Source organism: Schistocerca americana, chromosome 7 (assembly GCF_021461395.2).
Source record: "Schistocerca americana isolate TAMUIC-IGC-003095 chromosome 7, iqSchAmer2.1, whole genome shotgun sequence".
Taxonomy (NCBI): Eukaryota; Metazoa; Arthropoda; class Insecta; order Orthoptera; family Acrididae; genus Schistocerca; species Schistocerca americana.
Genome location: NC_060125.1, coordinates 175198853 through 175211599, shown reverse-complemented (window position 1 = coordinate 175211599; position 12747 = coordinate 175198853). Strand labels below are relative to the sequence as shown.

General features: G+C 41.3%; 1 protein-coding gene across 1 annotated transcript in view; it reads right to left on the bottom strand.

Moving 5' to 3' along the window:
- Positions 1-12747, bottom strand: part of LOC124621800 (dmX-like protein 2) — a 351417-nt gene that overhangs the window by 112697 nt on the left and 225973 nt on the right. Inside the window, exons 43-44 of the mRNA XM_047147237.1 lie at positions 9386-9618; positions 6394-6569 (exon numbers count right to left, since the gene is read on the bottom strand). Of these exons, the coding sequence (XP_047003193.1) occupies positions 6394-6569; positions 9386-9618 (409 nt within the window). The remainder of the gene's footprint in view (positions 1-6393; positions 6570-9385; positions 9619-12747) is intronic.

Sequence of the window (12747 nt, the reverse complement as noted above, 5' to 3'; positions counted from 1 at the left end):
ACGTGGACAAGCAAAAAAAAATTCCCTGATGTTTCCCGGATTAAAATACACCTTCGCTCGGATGTAAAAACACACTTTTTCCGTGTTAAGTGACTGTATATTTTCCCAGCAAAACTTATCAATCCCTTGAATGGTTATGGGTTTATACACAGGCGTTGAATTTCCCGGCACTTTAGAAAATGAAACCCACGGAAAAAGACACATTTTGGAGATATCTTTGATGTGCAGCAACATGTACGCCGCGTATTTTCGTATTACGAAAGTATACATTGGAATTCCACCAAACACCGTGTGTTACTTTCCAAATCATTGAAATCGAGATTGCGATGCGCTTTTGTAAGCCAGTCATAGCTCATATCACGTGATCTCGCCAGACGATAACAACGGATATTCAGAGCGTAGGACACATGATGTAGTCAGCCAACAGCAACGTCACTGTTAAGTAGCACGAACACACAAACAGGGAAAGTTAATAGTTTAAATTATTATACATAGTGTTGCTACAAGAAAAACAACGCGTTCACATATAATATTGGTCTCTAAGGTTAATAAGCTACAAGAGAAGCTAAGCTTTCACATATATTATTGTTCTTTTTTGCGTGTGTTACATTTTAAGATATATCACACAAATGTGCCAGTAAAATTTTTAACAATGACATAAATGTCTGATCTTCAGGGTTCGAAATTCTTCTAATAGACCACCATTCGCTATATTTCCCCGCGACCTGTTAGAAATAGGTTCGTTTCAGAAGTTGCCAGACAACGCATATAACAGGCGACACTGCGCTTGCGCAGCTAGCATGACGTAGGAAGCCCGTATGTATGTAGGCCCACATGTAAAACATTAAAGATCATACATTATATCATAAAAGAAACGAGAAATCAGAGGACACTCCAAGAGCATGGGAATTTCATGAACCATACTAAAGTGTGCACATTTAAAATGCATAATTAAAGTGCACATTCGTATATCCAGATTCCCAGTGAAGTAGACCTCAACCTGATATTAAGCTTTTCAGTGCGGTTTTTGGGATGTAAATTTTCTTGGAGCACCAGTACCGTATTATATCATGTTTGGTTCTTTATTATGGCATAATGCCATATGTGCTAGAAGATGAAAACGTGCACTTGAAATGAAGCGAACAGTTGAAACTAGCCGGTACTGTGGAATTAAACATTTCGTTTCAAATACATTGACTGCCTCTGCCGAAAAGGTTAATGAAAATCAAATTTCTTTAGCAAATGGACAAAAATAACTTCATTGTTCGGCAAGGCAATTAATGCTTGACTGTCAGAAAGATGGAAATAAAATAAAATAAAATAAAATCTGAAACTAATGACATATTTTAGCCTTCCGTAATTATGTGAATGTATTGTAATCCACTTGATAGCGCCCGGTCACAGGTACCTGCTTTGTTTTCATTTGACGTGAGAGTAAATGAAGCAGAAACAGCAAAATCACTAAATGTAAACACGGGTCACGTGGAGACTACGCACTATAACTCAGACTGCTTTGCGCATCAGCCTCGGATCTCAATTTTTTTTTAAAAAAAATTGAATTTTCAAAAATATGCTCATCTTGTAGCGCACATCTTCCTGAGAAGTCTGAAACATAAAACATACGTGTTCGAGGAAATGTAAGACATGTTGTTTGGTCTTAAATGTGCCAAAGTGCAGTGCCACGCCCCTTCAGACAGCATACTTCTACCGCACATCACTGTATTTCGCTCCGTGGAATTTAAACGTGTAATGGATGCCATAAAACTATATTCAGCACAATGGAAATTGAAATGTCCTGTGGTGCCTCTCCTGCTCCCATTCGGCCAGTTTGACAGCCAGCCCCTCTTTCTTTTTTTAGAAAAAAACTCGCAATTAATAGCGAATGGTATCATTTGTAATCGGGAGAACAAGAAATCTTCAGAAAATATGCACTCTTTATTGCCCATTAGCTAATAACTTGCTGTTTTGTGTGACATAAAATTAAATATAGGATACATAAAACCAGTAAAGACAAGAGACAAGCAAGAAAGTACACATTTCTTCAATTCTTAGCTCCTAGCCTTTTTTTTCCCTCTCTAATCTTGCTACAGCTTTACATGGCGTGCTTTCCTTTGTGCAAAAGAATCTATTACCTCATCAAAGTTCGTCAAACGTTTTGCTACATGAAAAATCAAAATGTCGTTATCTAATACTGAAAAAGCTGTCGATACAAATAATAACCAAGACTGGCATGCTTTCATGATTTGATTACATCTATTTTGTCACTATCTGTTAGATAAAGCAAAATAGGCCTTTCTAATATTGCAGCACTTTTGTAACACACACCAAATAAACGAGACTGTTTTGGCACAAATGGTCATTTTTATAACACGACAGAATATAATTCACTAAGTACCAATATCAAATGCCTATTAGGCCAACTACAAGCAAAAAGCTTTATATTAGGAAATAGTTTCACACTGCATTCACATGCACCAGTTTCTCAAGCATGAGATCAAAAAATAGTATTACGAAATTTGTATATAAATTTGGAATCGTCTTATTCTTCCATAATTTGTGTGATGTCCCCGTTTATTCTCCTTCCTCGTTCTAACAAACAATCTTGTCATCACCAATTCTGCAGCTATTCCTGCCATTGTCAAAATTTGTTACCGATTAACTTCACTAACCCGGCCAGAATCACAGGTTTAGTTATCCAGCGATTATTCTCCGATTAGGCATTGTTACGTGTTCGTACAACACGTTTTCCACACTACTCGCGTTACTTCCAGAACAGAACTTCAGCGGCTGCTAGCCGGGGACTGTACACCTGGTCCTTACTAGTGTAGCGATCTGGCCAAAAATTCTGTCAAAATTTCATTTTCTTGGATACACCGAGAAGATAATACGTAATCTTTCTCACCTGTTATTCCTGTTAGTCGTTTATTTCCATTCTGGTAGTCTGAATCTATGGATTTCGCTAGGAATTATAACAACGCTGATCATTCGCAAACCCAATCAACCACACAACCAGACGGCGATTGGCATTCATCCATTCGGCCTTACTCCACTTAGCTCGTATAGCCTCGTCCCCTCTTGTCTGTGGAAAGTTTATTTCTAGATGTGATGAGGATTCTCCTGATATAGACATCATGTACACTATGCACGCATTTAAAAATCAACTTATGATTCATTCAGAAATCAACTTAAAATGTGTTCAAACATGTTCAAAAACCAAGAGGGATGCGTTTCAAAATCATATGAATAACCGATAGACCGACGGGTGCTGGATGCTAAGCGCTTTGTGAAACAAGCTTTTTTTCTCCTCAAGATATGAATCTGGCGCCCCCCCTTTTCCCGGCAGCATCTAGCTGCTTGCTGCAGCTGCTTGCACAGCCAACAGCCACATTCCTGTAGCCAGAAGCGGGAGAATCTACTGCTCAAATGCGACTCAACTGCGCACGTGCATGAGCCCACTCGTAACTGCTAAAACGAATCTAATGTAAACATTCGTGACTTCACGCTCATTGGAGGCAATTTGTTGTTATGTGTGTGTCATTGTTGTATAAGGTACATTTCCTTTGCAATTTAAGTTATTTTCGTTTTTTCCCTAGTTTATGTTTAGTTGTTGAAGTGTTATTCTGCAGTAGCGGGATACAGTAATATCCTTGTTCGAGAATTGGTTCTTACCAGTCAAAATTACAAAAATTTAACAGAAAACAAAAACACTGAAAAATTCCCAGAAATCTAAAAAATTCCCGGGTTTTTCCCGGATCTCCCGGTTGCCCCAGATGGTATACACCCTGTAAATAAGTAAGCTTTCAGCCAAAAACCCTTCCTCTGATTAGAAATGACACACACACACACACACACACACACACACACACACACACACACACACACACACACACATGTTCACACAAATTATTGTGTGTGTGTGTGTGTGTGTGTGTGTGTGTGTGTGTGTGTGTGTGTGTGTGTGTGTGTGTGGTTTCAAAATTAGAACACTTCTGGGCTAAAAGCTTACTTGTTTACCAGTCTTCTTCTTGTGTCTGTCTGCAACTCAACATTTCCTATATGGCGAGTAGCAATTTATCCTCTTCATAATATTGTCAAATCTCTCCAACACAGAGTCACAGAAGACATGTTATTCACTCATCATTAATGTATGGTACATCACTGACTCACCAGTCTCACGAAAAGTGCATGCATGACACTTTTTAAACTGATATACACTCCTGGAAATTGAAATAAGAACACCGTGAATTCATTGTCCCAGGAAGGGGAAACTTTATTGACACATTCCTGGGGTCAGATACATCACATGATCGCACTGACAGAACCACAGGCACATAGACACAGGCAACAGAGCATGCACAATGTCGGCACTAGTACAGTGTATATCCACCTTTCGCAGCAATGCAGGCTGTTATTCTCCCATGGAGACGATCGTAGAGATGCTGGATGTAGTCCTGTGGAACGGCTTGCCATGCCATTTCCACCTGGCACCTCAGTTGGACCAGCGTTCGTGCTGGACGTGCAGACCGCGTGAGATGACGCTTCATCCAGTCCCAAACATGCTCAATGGGGGACAGATCCGGAGATCTTGCTGGCCAGGGTAGTTGACTTACACCTTCTAGAGCACGTTGGGTGGCACGGGATACATGCGGACGTGCATTGTCCTGTTGGAACAGCAAGTTCCCTTGCCGGTCTAGGAATGGTAGAACGATGGGTTCGATGACGGTTTGGATGTACCGTGCACTATTCAGTGTCCCCTCGACGATCACCAGTGGTGTACGGCCAGTGTAGGAGATCGCTCCCCACACCATGATGCCGGGTGTTGGCCCTGTGTGCCTCGGTCGTATGCAGTCCTGATTGTGGCGCTCACCTGCACGGCGCCAAACACGCATACGACCATCATTGGCACCAAGGCAGAAGCGACTCTCATCGCTGAAGACGACACGTCTCCATTCGTCCCTCCATTCACGCCTGTAGCGACACCACTGGAGGCGGGCAGCGCGACGTTGGGGCGTGAGCGGAAGACGGCCTAACGGTGTGCGGGACCGTAGCCCAGCTTCATGGAGACGGTTGCGAATGGTCCTCGCCAATACCCCAGGAGCAACAGTGTCCCTAATTTGCTGGGAAGTGGCGGTGCGGTCCCCTACGGGACTGCGTAGGATCCTACGGTCTCGGCGTGCATCCGTGCGTCGCTGCGGTCTGGTCCCAGGTCGACGGGCACGTGCACCTTCCGCCGACCACTGGCGACAACATCGATGTACTGTGGAGACCTCACGCCCCACGTGTTGAGCAATTCGGCGGTACGTCCACCCGGCCTCCCGCATGCCCACTATACGCCCTCGCTCAAAGTCCGTCAACTGCACATACGGTTCACGTCCACGCTGTCGCGGCATGCTACCAGTGTTAAAGACTGCGATGGAGCTCCGTATGCCACGGCAAACTGGCTGACAACTGACGGCGGCGGTGCACAAATGCTGCGCAGCTAGCGCCATTCGACGGCCAACACCGCGGTTCCTGGTGTGTCCGCTGTGCCGTGCGTGTGATCATTGCTTGTACAGCCCTCTCGCAGTGTCCGGAGCAAGTATGGTGGGTCTGACACACCGGTGTCAATGTGTTCTTTTTTCCATTTCCAGGAGTGTACATTTTATTAACAATATTATAAGTAAGAATATTTCATGGCCACAATGGAATCTAAGCCATAGCACAGAACTTACTCATGGGCAAAAATTTATATTCTAATACTACATGTACGTATAACAATTGGTAGAAATAAAGACAACACAAATGTAGCTCTCAAATCAAACAGATGAAAGATATCATTTATCTTACTGAGAATGTAGCATTTGCAAATGAAGATGGTACTAACACATATTGGGACTGTCTAAAATTTAAAATGGGTATGTTACCTACATAAATTTGAAGAAATTTTTCTTTTATTTGCACCAGTGTAAGGTAATTTCAAATCCATATTACTTCAATTGCCATAAGTACCAAAATTTCTTTTAGCCAGGTTTCCTGTTGCCAAAACACGTCAATTTAATCTTATCATTCATAGATTTACAGTCAACTCCATGACTAAACAATGCAATTTTAGTTGTTTTTATTTTATATTGAACTCAATATTCTTTTCTGTTCGATGAACATTTGAGCTTATCTCTAAATGTTCGGCATGCAGCCATACTTTACATACCAAATTAAGTTAATAACCTACGAGTCAAATTGTTCCATGTAATTACAACACATTGAGCAAGTCACCCATGGATCACATACTGTCTAACTACAGTTGACTGCATGACTATTCACATTTAGAAGATCTGTGCAACAGTTCATGATGGTAACAATCCAACTGGTATAAATATTTGTCTTATCAAATAATAAGTTTCTTGTACAACAAACCTGTCGAGATGTTGCTTCACGATGAATGTGTCAGAGTCACAAAGTGACTGATATATACACGCTGACAATGCAATAGCTAGATCACGCAAAACAAATACTTCACGGAAGTTTGTGTGGGAGGGAGTAGGTGGCCTGCGGATCTCAATTATTGTCTGAAGAATATCATGTGCCAGGGCCTGTTGGGAGCAAAGTAAATTAAATAAATGTAATTATTAAGGTCAAGAACATGTAAGTTAGATACTCAAACACAAATTTACAGGTTAATTTAGGTACTTCCAAATTTCAAACAGGTACTGTACTACTGTCCTTAGTTGTAAATAATTGGCTGCAATGGAGCAATTCTGGGTGGTGGTGGTGGGTGGTGGGGTAGAAAGGGGGGGGGGGGGGGGGGAGGATTGCATGGAGAGGAAACATTACAGGTCTGTTGGATGAACAAAAATCCTTGATCTTCTTCATGGAGTGGTAAAGAAAAGTAAAAATGTTTCACATAAGTTACGCTAAAACAATTTCTATTAGACAGAACAGTTAATGACACACGAGATGGACAAAAAGCTACTTAACTGCTCACGTTTTAAGGAGAATAAAAATGAGAACAAGGATGGACTTGAAACACAGGAGAACAAAGGAAAGACAACACTTAACAATGAAACTGTGCCTGCTTTTCTGCTGCATCACTGCTTGAGCAAAGAGGTATATTATTTGATGTGTCAATTCAGGGCTAGAAAGCTGAAAGCCTAAGAAAATATAGGCAATATTTGGAACACCTTGAAAACACTGATCACGCAACACACTGTTATTCTGAAGCGTTAGCTTTTTCGTTCAGTTTTCCTCATCACCACCACCATCATCATCAAGACATTTGATTCACAAGTTATATCTAAAAAGTATCCACACACTCCCAAAAACACACATTTTTCATATTATGTGCATTGTGCTGTCAGGTACTCCATATCACCAACCTCAGTAGTCATTAAACATCATGAGAGAGCAGAATGGGGCGCTCTGCGGAACTCACCGACCTCAAACATGGTCAGGTGATTGGGTGTCACTTGTGTCATACGTCTGAACGCATGATTTCCACACTTCTAAAGATCCCTAGGTCCACTGTTTCCAATGTGATACTGAAGTGGAAACGTGAAGGGACACGTACAGCACAAAAGCTTACAGGCCGACCTCGTCTGTTGACTGACAGACTGCCGACAGTTGAAGAGGGTCGTACCGGGTAATAGGCACAGACCATCACACAGGAATTCCAAATTGCATCAGGATCCACTGCAAGTACTATGACAGTTAGACGGGAGGTGAGAAAACTTGGAATTCATGGTTGAACAGCTGCTCGTAAGCCACACATCACACCAGTAACTGCCAAACAACACCTCACTTGGTGTAAGGAACATAAACACTAGATGATTGAACCGTGGAAAAAAATTGTGTGGAGTGATGAATCACGGTACACAATGTGGCAGTCCGATGGCAGGATGTGGATATGGTGAATGCCCGGTGAACATCATCTGCCAGTGTGTGTAGAGCCGAACAGTGAAATTCAGAGGCAGTGGTGTTATGGAGTGGTCGGGTTTTTCATGAAGGGGGCTTGTACCCCTTGTTGTTTTGCATGGCACTATCACAGCACAGGCCTACATTGATGCTTTAAGCACCTTTTTGCTTCCCACTGTTGAAGAGCAATTCAGAGATAGAAATTGCATCTTTCAACATGCTCGAGCACCTGTTCATAAAGCACGGCCTGTGGCAGAGTGGTTACACGACAGTAACACCCCTGTAATAGACAAAAAAATGGCTCTGAGCAATATGGGACTTAACATCTTAGGTCATCAGTCCCCTAGAACTTAGAACTACTTAAACCTAAGGACATCACACACATCCATGCCCGAGGCAGGATTCGAACCTGCGACCGTAGCAGCCCCGCGGTTCCGGACTGTAGCGCCTAGAACCGCACGGCCACCGCGGCCGGCTGTAATAGACAGGCCTGCACAGACTCCTGACCTGAATCCTATAAAACACCTTTATGGTGTTTTGGAATGCCGACTTTGTGCTAGGCCTCACCGACCGACATCAATCTCTCTCCTCACTGGAGCACTCCGTGAAGAATGGACTGCCATTCCCCAAGAAACCTTCCAGCACCTAATTGAACATATGTCTGCAAGAGTGGAAGCTGTCATTAAGGCTGAGGGTGGGCCAATGCCATACTGAATTCCAGCTTTGCCGATGGAGGGCACCGTGAACTTTTAAGTAATTTTCAGCCAAGTGTCCAGATACTTTTGATCACACAGTATATGTTATTTCCCTGAAATACCTGTCCCACTGCTATACCTGACAATTGCATCCACATATGCAAGAAGTTACCAATCAAAATTCACTCTCAATATTTGAATGACATTAAGAACATAAAATTCTTTACAATATTTGGTTGGTGTCAGAAAGTTATCATGGATTCTCATCAATTCTATGAACTGTACAGAGAAAGTGATTTATGAATTTTCACGGTCAGTTTAATGTTTTACTGTTGGACAAGTACATACGTAATAAAATGAAAATGTACTTACTAAATGGTGTAAATTTACCGAATAAAGAACCATAAGTTTTGCTTAAGTATTTTTCAGAGGAGGTAAACCACGAAGTTCACAAGCAATTGCTTAAAAATTCACTTCTTAATTAAATTCAGATGAATGCCAAGAAGCTTATTTAAATATTAGCATGGCCAGTTTCTTGAATTTCCTTGAAAAATTTTAGGAGGCAAATCTTTAATGATATCACTCTGAATAATAATGTTACATAAAGCAAAAGCTCTTCTCTCTTTGAAATCGGAGTCATTTTACTAACTTTTTTGCAATGTTCAGTCACAATGAACTTTAATTCAACATGCCACTCCTTGTGTGATAAGAAACATTCATTATGCGCCTGCCAAAAAGTTTTCATTTTCTGCACCAACAGGAAAATAAATAAGTTATCACCTTTCAGCCGTCTGTTCGCTTACCTGCAACAGCCGAACAGGGTCGCCGACGACAGTCTTGTTAGACGCAACACTAGCAGATAAAAGAGGGAGTGTTGTTGGAAATGGAAGTGGTGATAACAACGTCTGCTGACTCTTGTCTTGCTGAAGCTCCTGCAGCAGCAGAACAAGCTCCATTCGCACTGATGCCAGTCCACCACCACTGGCACCATGCAGGCTACAGTAACTCTGTAGTGTTCGCAAGAGTGTTTCATTGGCTGCAATGAAAATTATGGATTAATTTATTAAGCAATACATGTATCTTTTTGTGTCAAAGCATTTAAAATTTAAGAGAAATGTTGTTATGTATCTAAATGATTAATAATGTCTCAGTATCTAAGGCAGAGACAGGAACAAAGACTTCAAATTAACTACTCTGAAAGAAACACTTATATCCCATGCAGCAAGCAAAGCATTTTTTTTGTAATTGTTTAACAGGCGTGCGCAAGGAACAAAGTGAAAACTGTGTATGAGAAGGGAAAGTCACGACGCACTATTTTTATGAACTGTCTTCTGATTTTATGCAGCCAAGAATTTGTCACAAAACCTATTAAAACATATATATGATAATGTAAATTCATGGATCGTTAGAAAATAGTAATTTCTTACTTGTTATTTACTTTCACCACTAACTGCAAAGACAAAACGATGAAAGTAAGATGGTATTAGCACTTATTTTTTCATTCTTCAGCAAAAAGATGAAATCACAAAAAGACACTGATAAGAAATATGTGCACTCTGTAAAACTTCCTCTCAACCTAAAGAAGAATTTTAAGTTATGCAGTTTCACATCTACATTTAATGATACTCCGTCCTGTCAATCATCATTTTCAATCTTATACTAAAATAATTGCATTTCTATTATTCACATTGCTAACTAACAATTTCCCATGTGAATTAAATCAAAAGGAGAACTCACTTGAAAAAAGTATAAAATTTGGAGACGTTTACTTATAGTCTTCTGCTTTCTATCCTTACCGAACATATCCCTCTTTTTTTCTCTGACAAAGGACTTGACAGTTCCAAAAGCTAAGATTTTTTTACTTTAACGTAAGTACTGGCTTGTCATTCGGTCTCCTGGTAAATTTATGATATTCTGTGTGAATGGTTCTCCTGCACTGAAATTCACCTTCCAGTAACAGCAGCTTTATGAAAAGCAAGAGAGATAAAGCAACTTCCAAACATAGCTCAGAGTAATTTAATGTAACCACTGACATGCTACCAATATTAACAGGATTTTACAAAATTACACAGCTTTATAGCCTATCCAAAGACTATACAACAACAATCGCAGTTTACGTTCTTCAAATCAATACAGAATTAGGGCAATTACTAATTAGGCAGAGGAAGGAGTACAGGATAGCCAATGGGTGGTGGTGGTGGTTAGTGTTTAACGGCCCATCGACAACGAGGTCATTAGAGACGGAGCGCAAGCTCGGGTTAGGGAAGGATTGGGAAGGAAATCGGCCGTGCCCTTTCAAAGGAACCATCCCGGCATTTGTCCGAAACGATTTAGGGAAATCACGGAAAACCTAAATCAGGATGGTTAGAGACGGGATTGAACCGTCGTCCTCCCGAATGCGAGTCCAGTGTGCTAGCCACTGCGCCACCTCGCTCGGTAGCCAATGGGATTAAGAAAACCTAGGTATTTAGCTACAAGTGAATTTTGTGTTTGCGTTTCTGTATCATAAAGGTTTTAGCAACAGGGATTGCAACTTGACTGTGAAATCTGTGTGTTGTCCCTTTATGACAATGGGGAAATGCTGACTAGACAGGAATTTCTTCTTCTGGGCAACAGAAGGCAGTGGTGGCAAGGGAAAAATGGTTGAATACCTGATTGCATAATGCTCGTACAAAAAATTTTGTGTACTGCACCTGAGAAAAGCTGCTGGTTGCATGATAGTAAAATTCTTCTCTTCTCCATACAATGATGTGCACAACTTAAAGATGAAAGTAACTTTTGCATGATGTGTCACTACCAAGTAACACCGTCCAGGAAACTTGGACCTTACACAGAAGGAGCTGCGACAGTACAGTACAGTACAGTACAGTACAGACGGTAACTGGAAGAAATACACCATGGAATAAACAGAAATGACAGCTTTATTTAAAGACTATAATTACACTTAAGTTGCTGTAATTTATGACGTTCCCCTGGACATTACAAAGGTGGAATATGATCCTGAATAGAGTGTGTGATCACCACAGATGGCAATGCGTGCTCTGCAATGTGCTCCCACACTAACCACTATGTTGGTAAGCACTTCTTGTGTTGGAGCATTCCATTACTCCACCAGTGTGGTTGACGACTACTGGGTGTTCATTGGTGTCTGCAGACCTGCTGCAATATGTCTACCTGATGCATCCCACACATGCTTGATGGAATTTAAGTTGGAGGAATTGGCAGGCCACTCAATTCACCGAATATCCTCTCTTCCCAAGAGCTCGTCCATTTGCGCAGTTTAATGTGGTTGCGCATTGTCATCCAGAGAAAACAAAGTCAGGGTTGAATGCACACCTGAAAAGAGCACATGCTGAAGGAGTATAGTGTCAGAATAACATTGATCTGTGAGTGTGCTGTGTTTAAAGATTTGGAGGTCAGTACACCCAAGCAATTTTATGCCTCCCCACACCATAACAGCTGGACTACCAAAATGATCATGTTTGACAATGTTCCTGGTTCCATTCCAGACTGTAATAGATCCAGAAACATTGTCGAACATGATTGTTTTGATGGTCCAGCTGTTATGATGTGAGGAGGCATAATATTGTTTGGGTGTCTGACCTCCAAATCTTTGTACACTGTGCAGTCACAGATCAATGTTATTGTGACACTGTATTCATTCTCCATGTGTGTTTTTGTCACAGATACATTTGGCACTGACTTTATTGTAATGGATTACAGTGCATGATCAAATCAAACAGTATAGGTGAAGGGAACTTCTGGAATGAGAAGGTATTTGGTGAAGTGACGGCCTGCCCATTCACCCAACTTAAATCCTGTTGAATAGGTGTGGGATACACTGGGGAGACGTATTGCAGCACTTCTACATGCATCAATGATCATCCAGCAGTTGTCAACTGTGCTGGTGGAGCAATGGCAAGGCCTACAACAAGAACTCCTGAGCCATCTTGTGGCCAGCATGGGAGCAAGTTGCAGAGAGCACACTGCTGTCTGTGGTGATCACATACACTATTAAGAACCATGTCCGACCTTGCACGATTTCTAGAGGACCGTCATGAACCGTGGTGACTACAGTGTAATTATTGTCTTTGAATAAAAGTGTCATTTCTGTTCATCTCATTGCATCTTTCTTTCAATTACCTTCTGTATTATACGGTAGCAT